Source organism: Girardinichthys multiradiatus, chromosome 8 (genome assembly GCF_021462225.1).
Source record: "Girardinichthys multiradiatus isolate DD_20200921_A chromosome 8, DD_fGirMul_XY1, whole genome shotgun sequence".
NCBI lineage: Eukaryota > Metazoa > Chordata > Actinopteri > Cyprinodontiformes > Goodeidae > Girardinichthys > Girardinichthys multiradiatus.
The window spans coordinates 33,780,957-33,807,734 of NC_061801.1; the positions used below are offsets into that span (position 1 = coordinate 33,780,957).

A 26,778-nucleotide genomic window follows, 5' to 3' on the forward strand; every position below is an offset into this window, starting at 1 on the left:
ATAACTAGGATAAATTATGGAGTATTTAAAGTTTCATCTCCAGATCATTAAGTATGCAAAAAACAAAAACGAGATGGTGACCTTACATCCAAAGCAAGGTACACTGTCCTGATGCAGTTCAACTCTGTGACAACTTACAGCCTTTAACCCAATATACACAGACTGTACAAAATGGAGGCATATCAGTTGGGACATATATACTTCGACACTCATATTACAAACTTGATGAGACTTGGAGTTTAAGAAAATGTGCTTTGTTTTGTCAAATTCATACACAGGTAAAGCATGTTTTTAGATATGCTAGATTACATGTTCAGATAAGAAACTGTGAGAGCAACTCAATAAAATAATGTTCTGCCTCTGCTATTATCTTAAAATTTTGTTCATCTTTGTGATCAATGTCTTCTTCATCTTGGTATCTTGTTCAGAAAACAAATTGCTCTAGCGCAGGAGTGAGCCATTCCCGTGTTTATTTTTTTTATTTTACATAAACATTGCTTTTCTCTTACAGAACAATCCCATGAATTTCTCATGTGATCACATGTGATTCCCATTTCTTACTTTTACATCACATTTCCCACATGTTAATTACATTTTTCACATGTGAAAATTCTTGTGTGCCACATGTGAATTTTATATGTGGTGCCTGTAGTCACATATTAGTTTCAAATGTGAAATTCATGGGATTTTTCTGTAAGGGTCTGCCTCAAACACACCCAAAAACTTGTCAATAGGCTAGCTTCATGTTTTGCAAATGCTATCAGCTTTGAGGTGTCATTGAATTTTGCTGTCTGCATGATGGCGCAGTGGGTAGCAGTGGTGCCCTGCAGCAAAAAACAACCAGGTTCAAATCTTTGCCTTAGCTGTTGAAACATGGGGTTTCTCCCTGTGCATGTGTGGATTCCCCTCCAGGTACTCCAGCTTCCTCCCACAGTTCAAAACATCACTGTATGGTTAATTGCTTTCGCTAAATTGCCCTTAGGTGTAAGTGTGTGAATGCATGGCCGTTTGTTCTGTCTGTCTCTGTGTTGCCCTGTGATGGATCTAAACAGGGTGTAATCCAATGCCCAATAACCCTTGAAGATCCGCATCAGCCCTGCTGTGACCCTTGAAGGATAAGCAACCAAGCATGCTGTCTTTTCCAATAAACTCTTGTTTTTAGAATCAGATCCAGATTTTTTTAGGCTATAATAAAAAAAATAAAAAAACACATATACAGGTCCTTCTCAAAATATTAGCATATTGTGATAAAGTTCATTATTTTCCATAATGTCATGATGAAAATTTAACATTCATATATTTTAGATTCATTGCACACTAACTGAAATATTTCAGGTCTTTTATTGTCTTAATACGGATGATTTTGGCATACAGCTCATGAAAACCCAAAATTCCTATCTCACAAAATTAGCATATCATTAAAAGGGTCTCTAAACGAGCTCTGAACCTAATCATCTGAATCAATGAGTTAACTCTAAACACCTGCAAAAGATTCCTGAGGCCTTTAAAACTCCCAGCCTGGTTCATCACTCAAAACCCCAATCATGGGTAAGACTGCCGACCTGACTGCTGTCCAGAAGGCCACTATTGACACCCTCAAGCAAGAGGGTAAGACACAGAAAGAAATTTCTGAACGAATAGGCTGTTCCCAGAGTGCTGTATCAAGGCACCTCAGTGGGAAGTCTGTGGGAAGGAAAAAGTGTGACAGAAAACGCTGCACAACGAGAAGAGGTGACCGGACCCTGAGGAAGATTTTGGAGAAGGGCTGATTCCAGACCTTGGGGGACCTGGGGAAGCAGTGGACTGAGTCTGGACTAGAAACATCCAGAGCCACCGTGCACAGGCGTGTGCAGGAAATGGGCTACAGGTGCCGCATTCCCCAGACCTGGGCTACAGAGAAGCAGCACTGGACTGTTGCTCAGTGGTCCAAAGTACTTTTTTCGGATGAAAGCAAATTCTGCATGTCATTCGGAAATCAAGGTGCCAGAGTCTGGAGGAAGACTGGGGAGAAGGAAATGCCAAAATGCCAGAAGTCCAGTGTCAAGTACCCACAGTCAGCAATGGTCTGGGGTGCCGTGTCAGCTGCTGGTGTTGGTCCACTGTGTTTTATCAAGGGCAGGGTCAATGCAGCTAGCTATCAGGAGATTTTGGAGCACTTCATGCTTCCATCTGCTGAAAAGCTTTATGGAGATGAAGATTTCGTTTTTCAGCACGACCTGGCACCTGCTCACAGTGCCAAAACCACTGGTAAATTGTTTACTGACCATGGTATCACTGTGCTCAATTGGCCTGCCAACTCTCCTGACCTGAACCCCATAGAGAATCTGTGGGATATTGTGAAGAGAACATTGAGAGACTCAAGACCCAACACTCTGGATGAGCTAAAGGCCACTATCGAAGCATCCTGGGCCTCCATAAGACCTCAGCAGTGCCACAGGCTGATTGCCTCCATGCCACGCCGCATTGAAGCAGTCATTTCTGCAAAAGGATTCCCGACCAAGTATTGAGTGCATAACTGTACATGATTATTTGAAGGTTGACGTTGTTTGTATTAAAAACACTTTTCTTTTATTGGTCGGATGAAATATGCTAATTTTGTGAGATAGGAATTTTGGGTTTTCATGAGCTGTATGCCACAATCATCCGTATTAAGACAATAAAAGACCTGAAATATTTAAGTTAGTGTGCAATGAATCTAAAATATATGAATGTGCTAATATTTTGAGAAGGACCTGTATATGTGGATTTTCCTCTGCTTGCATCCTTATTGACTTTTTTAACGGGGAGAAAACAGGCAGTGAAGAGTGATACTGCAAGGTTGGCAGTACAGTTTGGGTGCACAACCCCTTCTACGAGTCTCAAATCTTATGCATCTTCCCGGGTTGCCCTGTATTCAGCTCCATCCATCTTCCCATAAACTCCAACCAGCCTCCCTGTCCCGGCTTAAGAAGAGTTACCTCACAATGTTATGCTCCTACCACCATGCTTCAAGATGAAGATGGTGTGTTTAGGCGAATGTGCAGTTATTCACAGCATTATCCATGTTGGCCAAATAGATGTGTTGGTGTATAGTACTTATCTTGTCAACACATTTTCTTACCTGAGCTGTGGATCTCTACAGCTCCCTTTGGAATTACCACTGACCTCTTAGCTGCTTCACAGGTAAAGTAGCTGGGTGGCTTCTGAAAGCAGTTATTTGCAGGAATCAGATTAAAAAGGTTGAATACAGTTTTGAAAAATAAACACCATGTATAAGGTTCCTTCTACCTTACAATTATGCACTACTGTCTCTTGGTCTGTCACATGAAATCCTAACAAAATAAATTAAAGTTTGTGGTTATAATGTGACAAAATGTGACAAAGGATACAGGTAATTGACCAATGCAGTGTAGCTGCTGAAAACAATGTGATGTAAATAGCTGGATCATTGGTTTTGCAAAGACAAATGACTCACATTTTCTTCTTCCACTGCTCTTAGAATAATAAACATAATTTGACTCATCAACATTGAAATGAGTTAAGACAAGACAAAACTCGGCAATAAAAAACAGTCTTGTTGCTTGTTATATGCCAGCAGAGTGGTTGAATTTCTGTGAACTGACTGTCGCTCTGAAAATAAGCTGGTAGCTGCATGAAAATGACAGGCTTTTATGTGCATGTGATGAGATTTTAAACTAAGACTCAGCTCCTCTGTTCATATGAATATGAACATAGCGAGGATGCATGAACTGGTAAGGCAACAGAAATCCTAATGAATCTCACTGTTAATCATTCATGATAAGCATTTGTTCATGGCTGTTCAGGCGTAATCTGGGAAATGATGAGCTGCAGAGAGCCAAACACTCAATACCACAAGGTTTAGATGCTGTCATTGATATGTATAGCATCTCTTGCTTATGTTGAGATGAGGGAAAACATTTCTTGTTTAATTTATAAATTTACTTAGAACAAAAATGTATAAAAAATGTATTCTTATAAAACTGAATTAAATTGACCTAAAAGCAGGTAGACTATGCATTTATATGATAAGTAATATCCTGACTTTGCATGCAAAGTCATTGAATAGGATTTATGCTCTAGCTTGGAATGACTTTTATAGTGTGTGCAGAGGTAGTAAAGAAGTGTTCAACTCAGGAACCATATTGGTTTATCAGTATGTTACGCAAATATTATGCTGTTTTACCCATTATGTTGAAGAACTTGGGTAACATTCTTATTTTTTATTATCAGCTGTTCCTGCGTTGCCCCGGCACAGAGGCAACCTTCTTTTATTCATTAAATTTACTTTTTCTGTGTTCTCAGTTCTTGTTCTGCCACAACTGCAAAGAAAAGTGCCCTCTTCTCCACAGACTTATGAAAATGTGTAGCATTTGCAGACTTGAAAACCCAGTTATCTAGAAAGCAGCTGCTAATTTCTTCTGACCATAGAAACAACATTCAGCATGTTACTGTTCCTCTTAGATTTTAGAACATTCTAATATATTATGTTAACATTCCCAATCACTTCTTTGTATGTAGCCTACTGTTTACTACTGACACACACAACTGTACAAATATGACTTTTTATTTGGATGATAAAACACGTACTGGGCATCTTAGATCTTTAGTGCCCTGCAAAGGTTTTTAATACCCCATCATCTTCATATGTCCTGAGGCTACAACCACAACATCAATGTACTTTTTGGATCTTTAAGTGATAGACAAACACAGGAAGGGCCTAATTGTGAAGGACGCATGATTTTCAGAAACCCTTACAAATAAAAATCTAAACACTCCACCAATTAAATAAATGTAAAAAACAAATAAACATCTGAAAACCATTTGTTCTGCTTCCACTTCATAATTAAGCACTGCCTTGCATCAGTGTATTGCACAAAGTCCTACTAAAATACACGAATGTTTCTTGTTGTAATATGACAAAATGTGAAAAAGTAAAAGATTTTGAAGTGTCCAGTGACTTTTACTAGGTAATTTGCAGAGTGAGAAACTTAACATACCACATAAACCTTTTGTCTCTCTGTTAGCAAGCATCAAATGTAGAATCACTCAGGCAGTTCAACTTTAACTCTGCTAATTTAACTTTGACCCAAGTGCAAAAGGTGACATACAGTGCAGTTCTTAAAACCTGCTTAGTTAGAGTATTGAATCCATTATTAGTGTCTTTAGAAGTTTTAGAAATTTGGATTTTAAAGCCATTAAAGTACTCAACTCTATGACATTGTTACATTGGTGATTTGGAGGCATGATATTGGTGGATCAGCTCTAGTTCCTTTTTAACCTCGGTTAATTCACACATCCTGATACCAGTCCAGCAGGAGAGCATCCCACACATGGTTTGAAAGTGTTGCATGACAGGATTGTTCCTGATGTAGAGGAAAGAGCTGTAAGGCCTCATTTACAGTGGAAGACTGTGAAAGGGATGGTCTGGGTTGTGAGGTCTATGTGATGGGGGAATGAAAAGGCTTAGCATCAGGTGAAACTGTTTGAAAACCATTTTCAGAAATGACGGGATAGAGAGAAATAAGTAAAATCTTTAAGGGGATAGTGTGGTATATTGCACTTAATTTTGAGGGGTCAGGCTTTCTTCTACCACATACAACTTCAATAAAACACATTGAAGTTTGTGGGTGTAAACATGTCAACAATTTCAGGGGGTATGAGTAATTTTGCAGTTCAAGGTATATTGGGACAATGTTTGGAGCAGGCATGTTTTAAAGTACTGTAACATTCTCTATTGTTTCATAGGACCAACAAATTATAGTTTTTGAAAAGTGGAACTTCCATTCAGGATCTAAAGTTTATATACATTTATCATCAGTAATAATGCTGTATACATTTTGGACCTTCTTGCCCATGGTTATGTGATTAAGAATGGGCAAAAACAAAATTAGAAAAAAAAATTGAAAAACAACAAAATAAAAACAAAACAATCAACAAAAATCAACAAAATAACAACAAAACAAAACAAAATAGAAAAACAAAATTGAATAAACTGTAGCATTATTTGAGCTAGTAGCTACAGTCTTGTCTCCTTATGTTGCCGGTACTAAGTGAAATTTATCATTGGAGATCAGATCAATGAAAATTAATACATTTCTTGTAAACATGTTTCTTTCTCTGTCCATTTCTCTCTAGACATGGGAGTACTTATGTCAAAGAAACAGCAGGTGGAGAAGGTGCAGAAATGCAGTGCTGTCGTCTCGGCCTTCCAGGCTGGCATTAAGGATCATGCAGTCAAGCAAGTGGACACAGAAGCGGGGAAAGGGGAAGAAGATGCCAAAACTTCAGCCATTGCTAATGAGAAAAACATAGAGGAAGTGAAGCCAGAGGAGGCAGACAGTAATGCAGGTCCCTCAACCTCCCAGCAGGCCTCGGCTCCAGTTAGAGATGAATGTAAGGTCAACCAGGAGGCTTGGTCAAGGTTACGGGATGGGAAAGGAGTCGAGCCTGAAGAACTCGATAAGAGCCATCAACTCACACCTCCTGCTTTTGTGCGACCAAAAAGGGAAACTGATGATGACCAGCCTCTTGAGGTGGACTTGGAAAACAAAGAGCAGGTATTGATAAATAAGATTTAAATTGATAGCTCAGATGATTTTGTTTTAAAATGAAGTTCTGTTAAAGGTTTTTGAAAGGTTATTAACTTACTGACAATACATAACCCTTACTGTCTTTATTACAAACAAATTCATACTGTAAAATTCTTGAAAAATACGTTTTTATCTTATTTTGCATAAGTTTTTCAATTGGGTAAGTTTTCTCCGTTCTGTACCCTATATTCTCATAAGTAATTATTTTTCCAGAACACTAATAAAATTAACTGTGTTGTTCTTAGCTCTAGTTCTGCAGCATGGCTAAGCTTATAAACACAGAGATACCTCATTAGTTCTGCTCTGTTAGTACGAAAACTGGAACGTTTAGAACTAGGGAGCTGAACATTCCAAATATTATTATCTAATCCATCTCTTACCTGCTCAACGGTAAATTAAACACACATTTGTTTTATAAACCTAACTATATATATTGTGATTTATGTTTAATAGGATGCCATATTAAAAGAAAAGGGCACTATCAATACCCCAAGATTTCTTTGGTATGGGGGGTTGATTGTTTTTTATTTTTATGTTTTTTTTATAATTCTATTCCTAGGGTGGGGCACTCAGTTTTCATTTTAAGATTTTAATTTGTTTTTATCTTTTGTGAAAGATTTTGCATCACTGAAAATGTAACCCTCAAGAGGTTTTAAACAATGGTTCTCTGCATCAACTGCTGGTGTTGGCATGCCAAATGTGTATGATTCTTGATCATAGGTCTCACAAAATTATTCCACTCACCACGAATGGCCCACAGGCTGCACTCTAGACACCTGTGATCTAAACTGAGCTAACATTTATCAACAGTTTTTTTTTGTCTTCTCTGGCAGTGGTTCCCAACCTTTTTTGACCCCCTGAGCTATTTTGCTTTACCACGGGTCACCCCTCCAGTGTTTACCCCTAGGATTTTGGTCTTGGGGTTGGGGCGGTTTGACAGAAGGCATGAAACACTTGGGCTATTTTGTGTACTTACGCCATATGTACCAGGAGTAGGAGAGTTACCTCTGGTGCTACTCGCAGGAGAGGAAATGCTGCCATCAAAATGAAATTCAGTGCTTTTAAAAACTGCAGATATCCTTGCCTGCTTTCCAGGTTTTAGTGCTATGTTTTTCTGTCGACTGTTGGGAGCGGGTGTTCTCCTGCTGGCGAGCGCACGTAACTCAGCGTGTCAGCTGAGTATGAGGAGTGTGTTTTTGTCCAACATTTGTCAAGTTTGGCCATAGAAAGTAGAGTAGCGAAGACCCAGGGACAGAAATCACTCACAATGTGATTTAATAAAACGTATGACATCAACTGTGAAAATGTACTATTACTACCTTGCTGGCGGGGCGGGGTGCCCGTCTTAGTTAATGGTGAGGGAAACGCTGCCCTCAGTCAAACGTGTTCAGTTCAAATTTAACATAAAGATTACTCTGTTGCTATGAAAGTGAATAAGTAATCTAAATAAATACAAAATCAACATAAATAATAAACCTGCTTTTGTTATAACAAAAACTGGAGCTCTTCGAATAAGTACCCAATACAGAGACATGTAAACCTAAAAATCTGCAAAAGAACACTTAACAAAATAATATTTAGGCTCACTATTTACTCTTCATCAGTTAACTGAGTATTAGTGAGAAACCTGCAATTGCTTGTCCTTGATAAGCTTTGATAGATCTCTCTCTCTCTCTCTCTCTCTCTCTCTCCTGGTAGTGAGGCGTCGTGCAGGTCAACCGCAATGACACCCCTGCTCCAGTCTTTCTGACCTGTAGTTGTTTTATTGTGCTCTTTTTGCGCTTTTGGTTGATTAAAGCTTGGTGTATTTTGCACCAAGGTCCTAATAAAGCATCACACATCCGAGAATCATTTCTACTAACTGATGATATTTACCCTTCATCTTGGAAATTAAATCTTTCCACATACCCCATGCAATATGCTCATGTATCACTAAGGTAAGGTAAGGTAAGTTTATTTATATAGCGTTTTTCAGTAACGAGACACTCAAAGCGCTGTACATACAATTACAATACAATCACAAAGCAAATAAACACAGATACAGACACAGAAAAACAAATCAAATGATAAAATCAAACAAGAGAGGTAATTTAAAAAAATAAAATAAAGAGAATAGAATGATGGACAAGAAAATAAAAGGAAAATTGGACTGAAAACGCAACTAATCATGCCTAAATGGCCCAGTCAAAGGCCACTCTAAACAAATAAGTTTTTAATCTTGATTTAAAGCAATTTAGGGTTTCAGCGCTTTTACAGTTTTCTGGCAGTTTATTCCAAATTAGTGGAGCATAAGAACTAGGGGTACAAGTACCCCCGGTTGGGAATCACTGTTCTGGGGATCTAAAGAAAGGGGTTTGCTACCAAATTTGGCCTTGGTCTCTACTTTATTTTGAGAGGGAAAAGAAAAAAGAAGGCTATATTCAAAGTCTGATAATCAGCTGTACCGGTCAGCAGGGCCGTAGCCAGACTTTAAAAATACTGAGGTCCACCACTTTCATTATATGAATGTTGATTGTTCACATTTTATGAAAACATTCAAAACACAAGATCTGAGCATACTTCTTACCTCTGTACTCCCACTATCACCTGTCTCTCCTGACAAATTAAAAAACAGACTAAAGTTATCCACCTGCCTTACTCTGTCTTTATGTCTGAATTTATTTTAGATTCGACTCACCTAAATATTTTTCTAAAAGAACACATATATAATTAAAGTGTGCTTTATTAAGTAATACACAAATTTTATAGTGAAAATGTAATTTTGTACCATATTCTTTGCAGTCAAATTTAGCCTGGATATCACTGTAATAACACATCTATCCATGGTCAGTAGTAGTCTAAAGTGAATGTAATAAAGGCCAGTCAGTTTTTGTTTGTTTTGAACAACACAGTGACATGGTTCTCAGCAACGTATCCTGGCTGGAGCGGATGGACAGCAGCCATCTATTAAATCTCTCTTACCTTCATCACTTCTTTGTCTTTTCATCACACTCTTCTCCTCAAAGCTGAGCTTTGAAAAAAGTTTGTGTGTGTTAATTTAATGGACGGAAACATTAGCTCTTGTAATAGAAACATCATTAGTCTGTCACAGCAGCTCACAAACAACGCTCCAACACATTCAAACAACGTCGTCAATGGGCGATAACTATTCTAACTAAACTTAAATAGTGTTATTAAGGGTGAATACTAGTTAACTGTTATTTGGAGAACAATGAAAATTAAGTAAAATGTTTTTAGCAAGTTATCGCTGTTACATCTCACCGTCAGCTGCACTCTTCTTCTGGTCCTTTATTTTAGCAGTAGGGTATGCAAAGCCACACTCTTCTACGCAGACATTGAGTTTGGCTGCCTTACACAGTTGCAGCGCCTCCTACAGTAACCTGGTGGAGCTACTCAGAGAACCACACCGTTTGAAAGCACTGTTTTGATTAATTTCTTATTTATACACAGCAGAAAATACTGAGGTCCGGAGCTCTGTGTCCTCAATGGTAGCTACGACCCTGCCTGTCAGCCTTCAACACCAGAACAGCCACCACAGAACAGGAAAAGACTCCCTACTGGTTCCGAAACTGAAACTGGGTGGTTGTTTTATTCGCAGAACAAACTGGACATCCACAAGTCATGCTTTTCCCACAAGTCCGATCTGGAGAAAATCAAGCCAAACAGCTGTGGTTTGGGCCAAAAAGGTGACTCTGAGACTGGTAACCATTGATTTTGGCCCAGGTTGTTGGATGGCTTGATGGCTCCTCAATTTATAATTGGTTGGGGAAAATGAGAATTTGCGTAAATTAAGTTGCTGAGTGGCACTGGAACATGTCCAAGGTAGATAATACAACTCATCCATATCTTAAAAAAAAAAAAAACAACAATACACAAACAACCTTTATCAATTTGAATCAGATTGATCTGTCAGATTCAGTTGTGTTAAATATTTTGGCAAGGTTTCTTAATGGGTTTTCTGGTTTGTTTTTTACTTTTTACCACTGTTTTTTCTTACTACATTATTAGCAAGCATTATTTTACCTAGGGGTATTGGACAAATAAATGGGACACTTTTAGATTTGTATTTGTAAAAATAAGGAAAGTGTCTTCTTCCTTACACCTCACAACAATACTGCTTGTGTTGGTCTATCATATAAAATCCCATTAAAATACATTAGAATTAGTGGTTCGACTGTGACAAAGGGTAAGAATACAAACTGTTTCTGAGTTGAATTGAAATACTTTTCCAAGGCACCTTATCGGTTACTATCTTGTCAATAAAAGAATTCTTGCCATTCGTATCCCCAGTGATACTATATCCTATATATGATAAGTGATGATAAGTGAGTGTGTAATTTGGAGCTCTGATACTGGAGACTGCAAAGTATCTTTTTTGTCTCTGAAGTCTACATCTCAACAGCCTTACTAGGGCACAATGGAGATAAAGTATGAGCTTGAAGTTGTTTTCCGAAAGTCCTTGGGAAGTAGCTGTGATATGTTGTTGACGTGTATGAGTGCTCTTCATATCGAGCATGTTGTGGGCGGGCTGCTTTGGCTGGCTCTGAGAGGTGACTATTTTCAGGGCGACGCTGACTAACAGGGAAGGGAGTTCACACAGGCAACAACACCTGCAGTTTTTCTATTTTGAAAGGAGTAAACACAATAGGATGACTTGGTGCACAAGTGGCACAAAAATGTAAAAGTACCAATGGCTCTATATTAATACTAGCTTGTATTTTGATTTTGATGAAATTCACCACAAAGCAAAACAGTTTAAAAACATAACCAGCAGCTTCTGTGGTAGCTGTTTCTCCTACTTTCTTTAAATATTTTGTTTAGTGTTTGGGAACTGAAGGTAGAAAAGGTACTGCTTCTGTGGCCTACAATTTCAGTTGGTTAGCAGTCTTTAGTTTTCTTTTAGTAGTTCTCAGAGTTTGATTCCTGGCTGGTACACCAAGCACACACCACTGTATATGAAAATAGGTAATAAATGTTTACATTGTCCCGCTAAAATAACCGTAAACCTTTTAGGAAAAATGCCACCTTGATAAAAACGTTGGATATTCCAAAAGATCCCAAAATGTGTGTCAGTTTATCTTAGATGAAGATGTGCCGAAAGAACTGTCGCAGTTCTTCACAGAGTCGATTCTTTGTTTCCTTCTTGCAGCACAGCGTCTTGTAAAACTAATAATTCCTCTGGAAGTTTCTTTACAGTCGGCCACATCACAAATACAAACTCAAATGGGTTTTATTGGGTTTTTACATGATAGATTAACACAAAGTATTACATTTTTGTGAAAGGAAAATTATATATGTTTTTCAAACATTTTTACAAATAAAAATATATACACTTTGACATGTATTTGTGTTCAGCCCTTTTTACCATTAGGGTTGAGATGTTTGTAAGATAACATTAATTCAATTCAGTTTATTTATAATGCGCCAATTCACAACACATGTCATCTCAAGGCACTTCACAAAAGTCAGGTACATACATTCCAATTAATCCTAATCATTGAACAGTGCAGTCAGATTCAGTTATTTATTCAAATTGGATAAAAAAGTTTTTCTGTCTAAGGAAACCCAGCAGATTGAATCCAGACAGTGACTTGTAGCATTCACTCCTCCTGGATGAGCATGTAGAGACAGTGGACAGTCAATGGCGTTGACTTTGCAGCAATCCCTCATACTGAGCATGCATGTAGCAACAGTGGAGAGGAAAAACTCCCTTTTAACAGGAAGAAACCTCCAGCAGAACCATGCTCAGTGTGAGCGGCCATCTGGCACGACCGACTGGGGGTTTGAGAGAACAGAGCAGAGACACGAAGAGAGCAAAGAAGCACTGATCCAGGAGTCCTTTCTATGGAAAGGAAAAGTAAATGATAATGGATGTAGCTCCTTTAGTCGTTTCACCTAGAAAGAAAGAACAGATAAACTCTGAGCCAATTTTCAAGGTTAGAGTCTGAAAGAGAGCACATAGAATTAGTCACAGTAAAAGCTCAGTCAATTGCCATGTCTAGGAGAGAGAAAGGGTTAAACACTGAAAGACAGGGCCACGTGTGTCATCGGTAGAGGGTGAGCATTAAGTTGTTGCTAGCAGAAGCTTGGACAATGCCCCTCTCCAGAACGGTGTCACAGGTAGACACAGAGTCAGGCCAGGTGTAGCTTCTAGGAAGAGAAAAGAGAGAGAACAAAGTTAAAAGCTGAAATAACAGCAAATAATGCAAAATTGGAGAGTAGTGTGAGAATGTAGCGAAGAGGGTGAAAGTGGTCATTATGTCCTCCAGCAGCCTAAGACTATAGCAGCATAACTACAGAGATAGCTCAGGATAACCTAACCCACTCAAACTATAAGCTTTATCAAAAAGGAAAGTTTTAAGCCTAGCCTTAAAAGTAGACAGTTTGTCCATCTAGAGCCCACTGATGGCCATTGTTATACTAAAAACCACAACGATTGGGATACCTCTCTCTGTCAGATTGAGCATAACCATTGGAAAAGAGAGGGGGTCATACAGGTAGCAGAAATGCAGGGTGTGTTTGCACCTCAACTATAACTGAGCCGGTACTGAGTTCACATTAGTGAACAAACAGAACAGTGGGACCAAGAAACAAACCCCAAAGATCAGGCATTAAGTTGTGAAGAAGGGTAAGGTTACAAAACAATACCAACAAGCTTTGGATATGTCTCAAAGCACTGTGCAGTCCATCATTTTAAATTGGAAATAGTTGACACAAGAGCAAACCAATTAAGACATGATCATCCACCTGACATGTCAGGGCCATGCAAGGAGAGCATTAATCAGAGAAGCAGCAAGAGACCAATATAAAGCCTCCATGAGCTGCAGAGATTGACTGCTTGTGTAGGAGTATCTGTTGACAGGACAACTATTAGTTGTTGAAAAAGCAAAAAAAAAGCCATTGTTGGAAGAAACCTACGAGAGGTCTACTGTTTGCCTCGAGCCATGGGACACAGCAAGCACATGGAAGACAGGACTTAACAAGTCTTTGGCATAATTAAGATTGCACATTACCCTGAAAACACTATCCGCATGAGGAAATACGATAGTATTATCAAGATGCGGGTATGCTTTTCTTCAGCAAGGACAGGGAAGCTGGTTATAGTTGATAGGAAGATGGATGGAGTTAAACACAAGGCAGTCCTATAAGAAAACCAGAGACTGCAAATAACTTCAGACTGCAGTGGAAGTTCACCTTGTAGCAGAACAATAAAGGTGAACATAAATCCAGAACTGTAATGAAATGATTTTGATCAAAACATATCTAAGGGTTAGAATGGTGTAGTCCAGTCAAAATTTTAAAATTTAATTGTTTAGAGGTGCATATCTTGTAGAGATGTACCCCAAAAGACTTGCATCTGTAATTGTGTAGAAGATGGTTCTACAAAATATTGACTCAGGGGCACTGAATAGAAATGCGGTCAGTCATTTCAAATATATGTTTGTTAAAGATTTTGAAAACCACGCATTATTTTTATTCCACTTCACAATTGTGCACTGTCATTGGTTTTATCACATAAAATGAAATAAAGTTTGTGTTTTTAACATGACAAAATGTGAAAACGTTCATGAAATATGAATACATTTGTAGGCACTCTATATATTAATCCATGTAAGGCGATCCCTGTGATGCAATTTCAGTGCTTTAAGTAATTAATAATGTTCTAGATTTGCAGTGGTTGCAGTTCTGTTGTTGTTTCACGGTTTTTCGGTGGTTTGCTGGTATAAAGTATTTTTTTTCCCCTGAACAGCAGGAAATTAGAAAAGGTCTATTGCTATTGTCTACAAAAAAAGTAAAAAAAAAATCTAATTATTTGACATTTTTGTTTCATTTTAGAAAATATGGCGAATGTATCATCAGTTTAATTGTGTCCTATAAAACTATCAGTACAAATAATTGATGTATTTGTTTCTCTTTTTTTCCCTCAGTAGTTCTTTTTTATCTATTTGTTTATTCATAAAACTATTCAAATCTTAAGACATCTTAATAAAAAGGTCAGCCTGTCTAACAGCAAAAACATTATTGTGGAATATTTAAATTATATTCATCTCTGCCCTCTTTGTGACACCCAACTTTTAACTTCTCCTTTGAACCAGGCCAGTTGGGAGCACTCTAAAAACTCTTGCCTGCCATGTATTTCAAAAATCTTCATGCTTAAAGCAGCTAGACACAGTGAAATAAAAGCTGCCTCTAGATTAAAGAAACACATTCTAGTTTTGTTTAACATAATAAAAATTGTCAGTGAGATTTTGATGGCATTTGTTTCAGTAAAAACTGTTCTGATGAATGTTGGACAAGCACTTAAACACTGAATTGCAATAACTACAAATTTCTGCTTTTTTCACTAGCCACTGAGCGATGAGATTTGTGATGTTTGTGAGGTGTGGACAGCAGATGACCTCTACCCCTGTAGGATCTGCACACGGATGTTTCATGACGGCTGTCTGAGGGAGCTGGGTTATCTTCGTGCCGAGGCCTTGCAGGAGATGAGAGATACAGCCCACACTGTTACTGGCTGGAGCTGCTACTATTGTGTGAGTCAGCAAAACTGATTGCTGATTTCATACTGGACATCCAGCATGGACCCGCTCATATGTGCATTTTGCGCTAATATAATGCCCATATAAATGTAAAATCCTCGGAATTGTACTTGAAACCATTGGAAATACATGTAAAACAGAGAATCACTTGTCATATAGGTCGGTCAGAGCATTTTAATATACATTCACCCAGCAGCAGTTATATTGTCATGCATTTATAAAATCCATTGTGTGTTCTGTTGCTGTGTCACATTCTTGCATCCCAAGACAGTCACAGATATCACTGATATTTTTATTTAAAATTCCTAGTTTTATTAATAATGGCAAACTGCTGCTCTTGTAAATCTGAAAAAGTATTGCCCTCCAGCTACTGTCTGCCTTGCTTGAACTGCTTAAGAGGACCAGTTTCACTAGAAATAAGTTTCCCAAGATCCAGGATGAACTACTATGATTAAGGATTGTTCTGGTTCCATTTATTAAGCCTGAGCTGGTGATAGTAATTGGGTAAAACTGAGATGATTTATTTGTTCATACTTGCTAACCTGCTGTCAGTTGTAAGGCAGAGTTTAATCAAAAGTATCTTCATAGTGACTGTGGTTGTAATTTGCACCAAACTCCACTTACAATGCATTGTAAAAAGATTCATACCCCTTGAACCATTTGTTTTTTATTGGGATTTTATGTGACAGGCTGCAACATAGTGCTTAAATCTTAGGTGAAGGAACCCATGATCTTTTTCATTGTATCTTTTGGTTGTTTGTTTATTGTGAACGGTCTTCTTGTGCTGGAAGGTAAACATTGATTTCAGTCTCGGTTTGTTTTACAGGCTCCAACAGGCTTTTTGCCACATTTTTATAGGTCCAGATATATGACGTGCATTACTAAAAGATATACTATTAACAGATTATCCCACCAGAGCTGTGGATCTCTGCAGTTTCTCCAGAGTCTGTATGGGCTTCTTGGCTGTTGCTATTATATTTATGAATATGTGAGTGTTTCAGAGCGCTGAAAGGTTAATGTGACTCTTAATAAGAGCCTTGGTTTTTTAAAACATTTTCAGGTACAGCTGAGTTTCAACACAACAGATTCTTATCATGAATTCTGTGAAAATGTAGAAAAGCACAATTCTTCAGTGAAGAGATGATGCAATCAGTTATGAAGTGAAATAAAGCTACACTGCTTTTGTTAGAAGACTCTTCAAAGTTGAATGGGGCTTCATCATCCCCTATCACTGAGAAACAAATTCCCTTTGCCAAAGCTTTGCAGAATGTAAATGTTTTCCATTTAATTAGAAAGGCAGTTTGTCTATCTGTGACTGATTCCTTCATTGTGTTTAGATTTAGGATGGAGGGTAACAATCTATTCAGGGGGAGAAAGAAATTAACTTATTTTGATTTTGAATTCTGTCTGCATTGTCTGCAGAGACAAGCAGCTTTTTTGGGCACTGCACAGATTTGAAATACCCTGAAAATGTAATAAATGGCTGCCAAAGCATGGTAGAAACTAATGCAAAATATGAAATCATTTGAAACCACTCATGAGCTTCACATGTGGACTCACAGTAAATGAGTCCACATGTGCAGTTTATCACTATTTGGACACCATGACTCATAATTTAAAGTCTTAATTGCTGTTTCTTGGAATGTTCTGATTTATCTGAGTATTTTCAACAAAAAAATGACCCGCTTATATTGAATTGAAATAAACATATAACTGCCGATTTGCATATTAATGAAGAAAAGCAACTGACAGGCAAAGCTCATAGGACATCATGTTGGTTATAAATTCCCTTTAATTACCCATGCTGACATTATTCAGGCAGCCTCAAAGATCTATTTATACAATCTGTAAATGTAAGATTAGACCATAATATTATTTATATCCCCTAATCTCACAGGAATCTTTTGTGTACCAGAGAACACACTTTCGAGATGATGCCTCTTTGACTGTTTTGCAGTGATTTCATGTTCTTACAGGTAACATGTAATGGACAAATTTGATTTCAGAGAGACAAAAATTCATCAGAAGATGCTGTTTGATCATTTGTTGTCATTCGATAGAGAAACAGACAAAAGCGTATTTTAAGAATTCTTAAAGAACAGTGTAAGATCCAGCGCCCTAAAGCACAAGTGAAAGATCTTTAGGAACAGCTAAAAACAAAAAGTTACTTTCAGGTTCAGACTTTGTCAGGTCTGTATTTAACACTCAGTGCAGTTGTCAAGACCTGCAGCTCTTCTGAAAAATGATGCAAACTGAGGTGCTGAAAACACAATACTTCTGATTTCAGACTGGTACCTTCGGATGAACTAAAGTGAAGATAAATGATGCTTGATAAACGATATACTGGGCTTCAGATGTGAGAATAACAAATAACTGTTGAAATTTGTAGCTTTGTGCTGCAGTTTTAACTCATTGGATTTCATGTTCGTGACTTGCTTTCCTTCTCTCGAAATATGCTCATGTTTAGTTTTCAGGCAACTTCTGTGATCAATATGGCAGCAAGTAATCAGTGAAAGATGAGCACAAAATAATGTAGTTGAAAATATCTGTATTTTAGTATGAAAGGTTTTTCTTACTGTTATCAAAAGTCAAAGGATTTTTCTCTGCTTAGACTCCTAGCTGGGTATGCTTAATGATTGCATCTCGCTTTACTTCATCTACTTGAATGTGGCAGTTAGGGAATGAAAATATTTTTTTAAATATTTCAAAATATTATGCAGAGAAGTAGTTCTTGAGGTCTTTTACTTCCTTCTAAACAGTAGAAAGTGCATTTGCTTTGAACTAGTTTTTTAGTGAGGTGGAGAATTTCGTTTTTCACAGTCAAAATATATAATATTTTTGTAAATATTGTTATTCAGTATTTCATTTTTATTTTTCATTGACTTTGGAATGGCCTCACTGGCCGGAGACACGTTGTTTCACCCAGTATGAATAAATGGTTAAGCACCTAAGACAGGGAAGAATTAAGTGAGTTTCCTCCAGAAAATAACATGTCCATATTTACTGAATCATTGCAAAAGGCACAAAGCAGAAAACAACAATTTTCAGCACTCAGTCACACTGGTGACTACGTAATGCATAACTATTGAATTTGTGTAAATGCTAGCTGTAATATAATGACAGGGTGTTTGGCAGTTATTGCGGTCTACATAATAGGTAGAAAAAATGTAGGGAATTAACAGGCAATGTGTTGCTCAGCTCCTGCTGGCTGATATAATGAGATCATGACTTTCTCTTTGGGGCTCGACCTAATGTTGTGCAAGTAGTGGGAAATTCAGGCATTTTGCTTCCATACTATCTAAACCAAATAATTTGGTTATTTCTTATTTCTCAAATAGCTTTGTGAAGATTTAAATTTTTTTTAAACTTTTAACAGGCCAAAATCTTTACTGTTACTAATACCAACATGGCTATAATATAATATGGCTTTGTTTTCTGAGGTTCTGACACAAGAATAAGGAAAATAGAAAATGAAAATAAGTGGTTTTCCTCGTATTTGCTAATATTACAGAGGCCAGGACCAATTTTATATATCCACATTATCTTGCATTTTAATTAATTTATATAATAATAATATAATCCCACATAATTTTACATTATATTAATTTACAGCGTAAGCCTTTCACGAAACAGTTTTATCTCCATACAATTATACACAATCAGTCTATATTTAATTGTTAGGTGACCTTTTCAACCCAACTGGTTGCACTAAATTTAATTTAGGGGCATCAGAGTAAATGCTTAATAGAAATGCACATGACACTTTCTAGACTTATTTGTGAAAAAAATATTGAAATCCATTTATTGCTTTTATTCTGAGTCATAAATATGCACTTTTTTGTGTTGGTCTAGCAGATAAATCCTAATAAAATACATTGAGGTAATGAAACGTTTATGTGAAGAAGTTCAAGGAGTATGAATACTTTTGCAAGGCAGTGTTAACATGTAGAAAATGTCACAAGTTATTTGTTTCAATGCTGTGTGTCTCTGTGGTTTACTGAAGGAAACCTATTTATTGAATTGTTAATTGGAATTTCCCATTTAGACTTTAGACTAAAATTCTGTTGCTTTAAGATGGGGCTTGCTGTATTTTCTGTAATGCTTTGCTTTTATCGCCCTGTACCCTGCAGGACAATGTAAATCTTCTTCTAACTGAGGAGGAGATGTACAGTCTAATGGAGACTTTCAAGCAGTGCAAGATCATTCCAGGTGAGTCAGTAAATAGCCTGCTTAATGATTCCTGACCAAAAGGTTAAGATTATTTTTATTTAATTCATTTCAGTTCAAAAATACTTTATTAATCCCCAAGGGAAATTAAATGTTGTTGTAGCTCATTATGCAGGTTTCTTCAAAGAGCCGTTGTAGATGCTGATGGCTGTGAGTAGGAATGATCTCCTGTAGTGGTCTGTTTTACAACAGATCTGAAGAAGCCTCTGACTGAAGACACTCTGTTGTTGTACAACAGTCTCATGAAAGGGATGCTCAGAGGTCATAATGTTCTTCACTTTATGAAGAATCCTTTTTATGGACATCAGCATGCATATATGCTGAACTGACAGCAGCTTTCCTTTAGGGTAATAGTGAATGTGTAAGATGCTATGGCAAAAAATGTATTAACATATTGTCCAAAGTTCCAGATCAGGAATTTCTGGCAGTATGCTATGTAAAATAGGTACCAATTGCAAATGGTCCAAAGGGTGGACACTTGATTGCTAATATCGTATTATCTTGTGAAGGTATTCATATTCAAAGCATTTATTTTTCAATTCTGGTTATGGAGAACATTAATCAGAGAATCAGCCAAGAGACCCATGGTAACTCCAGAGGAGTTATAGAGATTAATTGCTCAGGTGGGAGAAGCTTTTTACAGCACTATTAATAATTGAACACCCCACACATTTAGGGGACAAAGCAAACATGTGGAAGCAAGTGCTCTGGTGACAGGATTCCAAAACTGATCTTTTGGGCCTACATGTGAAAGATTTTGTGCGGCAGAAAACTAGCACTGCACGACACTGTGAAAACTCCACCCTAGCCCACTGTCAAACATGGTGGTGGCAGTATCATAATGTGGGGATGCTTTTCTTCAATAAGAAGAAGGATGATAAATGAGTGGAAGATGGAATTGGCACAACAGAGAGCTAGGAAGGTGCAAAGCTGTTAATACCAAAAAAGACTAGGAGAAGTAATAGGTGGTTCTAAAAAGTATTGGCTTGCATTTGCAGGTCTCAATACAAATGCACAAAACAGATTTTGTTTTTTGTAAAAAAAAAAGAAATATGTGTCATTTTCCTTGCACTTCAAATGCATGTGCTTCTTTGTGCTCCAATAGATACAATCCTAATATAATACATTTAGGTTTGTGGCTACAATTTGCCAAAATGTGGAAAGATTCAAAAGGAAATGCACACTTTGTGAGGAGATGTATCCGCCAGATTTTAGGAATGTACATAAGTTGTCAAGACTCCAATGACACAACATTTTATAAGGTTTTCACACCCAACAATGCCAGGACACACAAATTTGAAAACACCAAATTGAATTTGGAACAGGGATAGATAAGTCCCGTCGTCTCTGAAGATGAGTCATCCTAAATAAATTATATCTAGAAGACCACTGGGTGACTAATTTACTGCGATGTGATGAATTGCTCCTTGCCGTTGTAGAGTCATGCCTGGTGTCAGATGAGCTGCTGCAGTACCGCCACTTTGTATCCAAGCAGCAGTTTGATAAGGACTTGAGTGATGAGCAAGAGGAGGAGGTTTTGGCCCAGTTTGCTTCTCTGGATCCTGAGAAGAAGGGTCACATCGAATGGTCAGACTTTCTCTACTTTGAGTCTCTGGCTGTTTTGAAGAAGTTCAGGACAGAGGTATAGTATTTGGTCGATGGAAAAACAAATATGCTCAGTATTAATAAATTGGAATTATCATGAGCCACTGGTTATTATAAAGTTTTATAATATCAAGACAATATTTATGGTATGGTAACTTTTTATACAAATAAAAAACATCCTAATTAAAATTATATGATTTAATAGGACTGAATGTTGATCATATTTATGTAATTAATGGCTTTAATCTAGCAGCTTTAATTAATACTTGTGTCATCACTGATAACCACGGACCAGATTTAACATATCTGTGTTTGGCTTTGACATATTAATTTAGCATTCCATAAACTGTGGAGTGTGAGGTAAAGCCATGCTTGCAGATTATCTTGGTCAATGCTAATGTGATTGAGAATGATTTAGGCAAAAGCCCTAAATAAAGCCTTTCGCAGGAAGCAAAATAAAAATAAATGAAATCATCTAAGTGGATAGCATTTCTTTTATTATGATAAATGTGTATATGATTTATTTCCATGAGCTTGAACTTATATGAAATTTTTCTTTTTCTATTTTGTTTTAGAACTCACTGGTGCGTCTGTTGACTGCTAAGGAAAGAGACAAGGCAAGATCCGTTTTTCAAGGACTGGTCATGGATAAAGATGTCATGATCACTAGGGCAGAATGCCGCCAGGCCCAGCAGTCCTGGTTCCACAAGCTCAAAGATCCTCAGTCCTGCAATGTGAGGTAAGGACACAGCACATCACTACTAAAGACAGCGGTTTGAGAAGTCATAATCTCATCTAAAGAACGTAAAAAATCTAAAACACATAAAGAATAGAGCCAGAGATGGAGAGAAGGAAGCAGTTGTAGAATATGCTTCATCATATGAGCATAAGTAATGAACAATGCCTGTTTTCACTGATGTGCTCTTAACACAGACACAATCACTCTGCTCAACAATAAGTAGAGGACTGTGTAGAATGCAAATGAAGCTTAACTTATTGATTTGAGAATTATTCAGTTCATCAATTCAAATAAAATTTACATACAGAATGTTTAGACAGCAGAGGGCTTCAGGTTTGGTGGGATTATGTTTCCGACTAAATTGTTTCACCTCATTTCTGACACTTTATTGCAATCTTTCATTTCTGTCTTTACTTTTTTGCATTCTGGTTTCACTTATGTGTTGGGTTTTTTTTTGGTTGTTTTTTTGCAGCTTAAAAGCTCAAACATTTAAGAAGACAAAACAGTCACTTGTTACTTGCATTAATCACATGTATGTGAACATTATGATTCTTATTCATATTCTCTCTGTCATGGTTTATAGACTTTGCAGCATTACAAATTTGCCATATTAGGCAAGAAGAGAGCTCTTCCTGGCAACATTCAAGAACTCATTTAACAAATTTAAGACCTTTTATTATAAGTGATTTGGGAAGTGCCTTGAACAAATTCTATCCATTTGTTCAATTCAGTTCATTTAAAATAACATTGGTTGTTTAAAAAAACTTTAATTGAATTTAACTTAATTCAGTTTAGATCAGTTCAGACACAATTAATGAAATTAACTTCAATTAAACAATATAATTGTTAATTCAGATTAATCTCTATTTATATACATTTAACTTAGTACAAATGATAAGAAAATTGAAAAATGTTGTTGATTTTGTCATGCTAGTTGAAAAATGTTATCTATGTAAGAAAGCCCAGTAAGTGCATTAATTCATTCAATTTCCAACCTTTCCCGATTCTGAGCAACCTTGTGCCGAATCAGGCACAGTATAAGCACAAATCTTATACAATGGGCAAAGCGTTGAGAGGACAGGCAGGATACACAGAAAACAACACAGGAGCACTTCTGTGGGAAAGTAAAACAACGGGAGTACACATAGTATATCCAGCAATGGCTCTACCAAGGAAAGAGACACATTCCTTTTGTATGTGGATTATTAAGATGTTTTCTTGGACATATTGGTCTTTTTGCACTTGGAACTGTCCTAATGACATAAGCTATGTCTCTTTCGTGTTGTTAAGTTCCAAACACTGACCTTAACTAGGGCAAATGCAGTGCTTCAGAGCTTGTTTGGTTTTTTTTTGTGACGTCCCAGTTAGTCGTCAATGTGATATTGAAATAATTATGGGAGGCTCGCCACTCCTGGAGATGTTTGCCACTGTGCAACGTTTTCTCGAGTTGTAGATAATGGCTCTCATTGTGGCTTCCTGTAGATTTAAGTGTGACAAAGAAGTAAAACAGAAGAAATGTGTAAAGCAGTAAATACTTTTCAAACAGCATTGTATAATATAGTAGTTATCATTTTATACTTTACATATCCAATTTTAATTAATGCAGTGGATTTTTATGATTTATAGAAGTATTACTCCAAAATATTTCTTTGAGGGACTCCATGAAGGCATGGTATTTGGTAAATATTCCTCTTTGAGTGTAGTGTAGATTGTTTCAAATATTAAAACACAAAATGTATCACTATAATGTGTATTCATTCATCATCAGCAACATCTAACTGTGTCTGCATGTGCTTTGTCTACTGTTTAAACTCTTGTGTTTGTGCTATCACATCTCCTGTGCTGTACCATTCCATATACCTCTCACCTATTCCACACAGACTAATGGGATTCTGCTCTCCTATGAATTGTGGGTGAGTGTGACTCAGCACTGCATGGCTTTTTTTTTTTTTTCTTAACAGCTCTCATCCCTCTCCAGCCCTTTAAGTATTCTCTGACAAACTCTTGATTTAGATTTAGTGAAAAGAGAGATAGAGAGATCCCTCTTAGCTCCAGACTGATACTCTTTATAAACATGAATAAATAAAAGAGGCTATTTTAGAGGGCAATGAAGTTTAATGAGCAGAGTGCAAACTCTTTAAATCCTTGGGTCCTGACACGCAAGGTAAGGCTCGGATATTAGGAATTAGAAAAAAGCTTTTTGTTTTGTGAGCTTTTCTTTAAAAGACTTGCTTAACAGACGACAGTGGGAAGATGGAAATTGAGTCCTCATATGAATTAAATCTAACACTATTATACAGTCTTGTTCAAAAATGTCAAAGAAATATTTTTTTTTATAAACAAATGTCATTTTCATTATGAATTACAATCAGATACATCAGGAAATTAGTTAACCTATGATTTAATGGGTTTTCCAATAAAAACAATTAATACAGACATGTACAGGGGTTGGACAATGAAACTGAAACACCTGATTTTAGACCACAATAATTTATTAGTATGGTGTAGGGCCTCCATTTGCAGCCAATACAGCATCAATTCGTCTTGGGAATGACATATACAAGTCCTGCACAGTGGTCAGAGGGATTTTAAGCCATTCTTCTTGCAGGTTAGTGGCCAGGTCACTACGTGATACTGGTGGAGGAAAACGTTTCCTGACTCGCTCCTCCAAAACACCCCAAAGTGGCTCAATAATATTTAGATCTGGTGACTGTGCAGGCCATGGGAGATGTTCAACTTCACTTTCATGTTCATCAAACCAATCTTTCACCAGTCTTGCTGTGTGTATTGGTGCATTGTTATCCTGATACACGGCACTGCCTTCAGGATACAATGTTTGAACCATTGGAGGAACATGGTCCTCAAGAATGGTTCGGTATTCCTTGGCAGTGACGCGCCCATCTAGCATAAGTATTGGGCCAAGGGAATGCCATGATATGGCAGCCCAAACCATCACTGATCCACCCCCATGCTTCACTCTGGGCATGCAACAGTCTGGGTGGTACGCTTCTCCGGGGCTTCTCCACACCGTAACTCTCCTGGATGTGGGGAAAACAGTAAAGGTGGACTCATCAGAGAACAATACATGTTTCATATTGTCCACAGCCCAAGATTTGCGCTCCTTGCACCATTGAAACCGACGTTTGGCATTGGCATGAGTGACCAAAAGTCTGGCTATAGCAGCCCTGCCGTGTATATTAACCCTGTGGAGCTCCCGACGGACAGTTCTGGTGGAAACAGGAGAGTTGAGGTGCACATTTAATTCTGCAGTGATTTGGGCAGCCGTGGTTTTATATTATTTGGATACAATCCGGGTTAGCACCTGAACATCCCTTTCAGACAGCTTCCTCTTGCGTCCACAGTTAATCCTGTTGGATGTGGTTCGTCCTTCTTGGTGGTATGCTGACATTACCCTGGATACCGTGGCTCTTGATACATCACAAAGACTTGCTGTCTTGGTCACAAATGCGCCAGCAAGACGTGCACCAACAATTTGTCCTCTTTTGAACTCTGGTATGTCACCCATAATATTGTGTGCATTTAAATATTTTGAGCAAAACTGTGCTCTTACCCTGCTAATTGAACCTTCACACTCTGCTCTTACTGGTGCAATGTGCAATCAATGAAGACTGGCTACCAGGCTGGTCCAATTTAGCCATGAAACCTCCCACACTAAAATGACAGGTGTTTCAGTTTCATTGTCCAACCCCTGTATATGCATTTTATATCTATTGCAGGGACTCCACCAAAACGTGATTTTAATTATTAGCATGTACAACTAACTTTGATTGATCGTCTTCCAAAGTTGTACAGGAAAACATTATAAATATTGTTTATGAAAAATATTCCTACAAAATAATAACTGGACTACTTTTTGAAGCGACCGAAATATATTGCACTTCATTTCATAATTTTTTACCAATTTGCTACACATGTCATCTCAACACAATAAAAAAAAGTAAATTTAGTCAATTTATACACAGATCCAAAGTCAGGTACATACATTCCAACTGATCCTAGTTATCAAACAAAGTAGTGAAGTTCAGTTTATTATTCAAATTGGTTCAAAGTTTTCTATCTAAGGAAATCCAGCACTGGACAGTCACTGGTCCATGAGTACTTTCTATGTCAAAGAAAAGTAAAACTTTAATGGCAGAAGTAGAAAAACACAGCTAAACAGATAAGTTCTGAGCCAGTTTTGAAATCTAGGTTGAAAGAGAGCACATTCAGTTAGATGCAGTAAAAGCTCAGCCAATAGCTTTGTCTAAGAAAGAAACAGGGTTAAACTCTGAAAGACAGGACCACGTCTATCATTAATAGAAGTAGAATATGAGGTTGCTGGCAGCAGTAGCTCAGCCGTTGCCTAAGGTACCATAGCTAAACAGAAAGCTATGCCAGATGTAGCTTCTATGATGAGAAAAAACAGAAAAAACAAAGTTAAGTTAAAAGCTAAAATAATGCAACAAATGCAAAATTGGAGAGTAGTAGGAGAGTGAGGGAAAGTGGTCATTATGTCGTCCAGCAGCCCAAACCTATAGCAGCGAAAGTTTTAAGCCTAGTTTTAATGGTGTTTGCTTTATATGTGATATTTTATATGTGAGAAAGATAATTTTAATTTGTTTTCTCGATTTAACAGGGAGCCATTGAAGAGAAGCTAAAATAGGAGAAATATGATTTCCCTTTTTAATTTTCATCAGAATTCGTGCTGCAGTATTTTGGATCAGCTGAAGGCTTTTAACTGTTTTTTGTGGACTTTCTGATAATACAACTTTACAATAGCCCAGCCTTAAAGTAAAAAATGCATGGACTAAATTTTCAGCATCATTCCCTGACAGAATATTTCTAAATTAGGCAAGATTGTGGAGGAGAAAGAAGGAAATCACAGAAACCCGTTTGATATGGAATTTAAATGACATGTCCTGGTCAAAGATAACACCAAGATTTTTTTTTTTACCTTCATTACCGGAGACCATTTGAAAGCCATTAGGATTAAGTGAGTAACTGCACAGTTTCTTTTTAAAAACTGTCTGGATTCATGAGGATTTATGGATAAATAAAGCTGAGTATTATCAGCATA

The 26,778-nt window shown here is 37.3% G+C and overlaps 1 protein-coding gene across 3 annotated transcripts in view; it reads left to right on the plus strand.

Moving 5' to 3' along the window:
* phf24 (PHD finger protein 24) overlaps positions 1-26,778 on the plus strand; it is a 59,909-nt gene that overhangs the window by 24,600 nt on the left and 8,531 nt on the right. For 2 of the 3 annotated variants that reach the window (XM_047373446.1, XM_047373445.1), the window contains 6 exons: positions 6,136-6,557; positions 14,939-15,124; positions 19,261-19,339; positions 20,797-20,999; positions 21,538-21,701; positions 23,582-23,614. In XM_047373446.1, the coding sequence (XP_047229402.1) occupies positions 6,138-6,557; positions 14,939-15,124; positions 19,261-19,339; positions 20,797-20,999; positions 21,538-21,701; positions 23,582-23,614 (1,085 nt within the window). In that variant the 5' untranslated portion in view covers positions 6,136-6,137. The remainder of the gene's footprint in view (positions 1-6,135; positions 6,558-14,938; positions 15,125-19,260; positions 19,340-20,796; positions 21,000-21,537; positions 21,702-23,581; positions 23,615-26,778) is intronic. The other variant, XM_047373447.1, reaches the window with a different exon arrangement.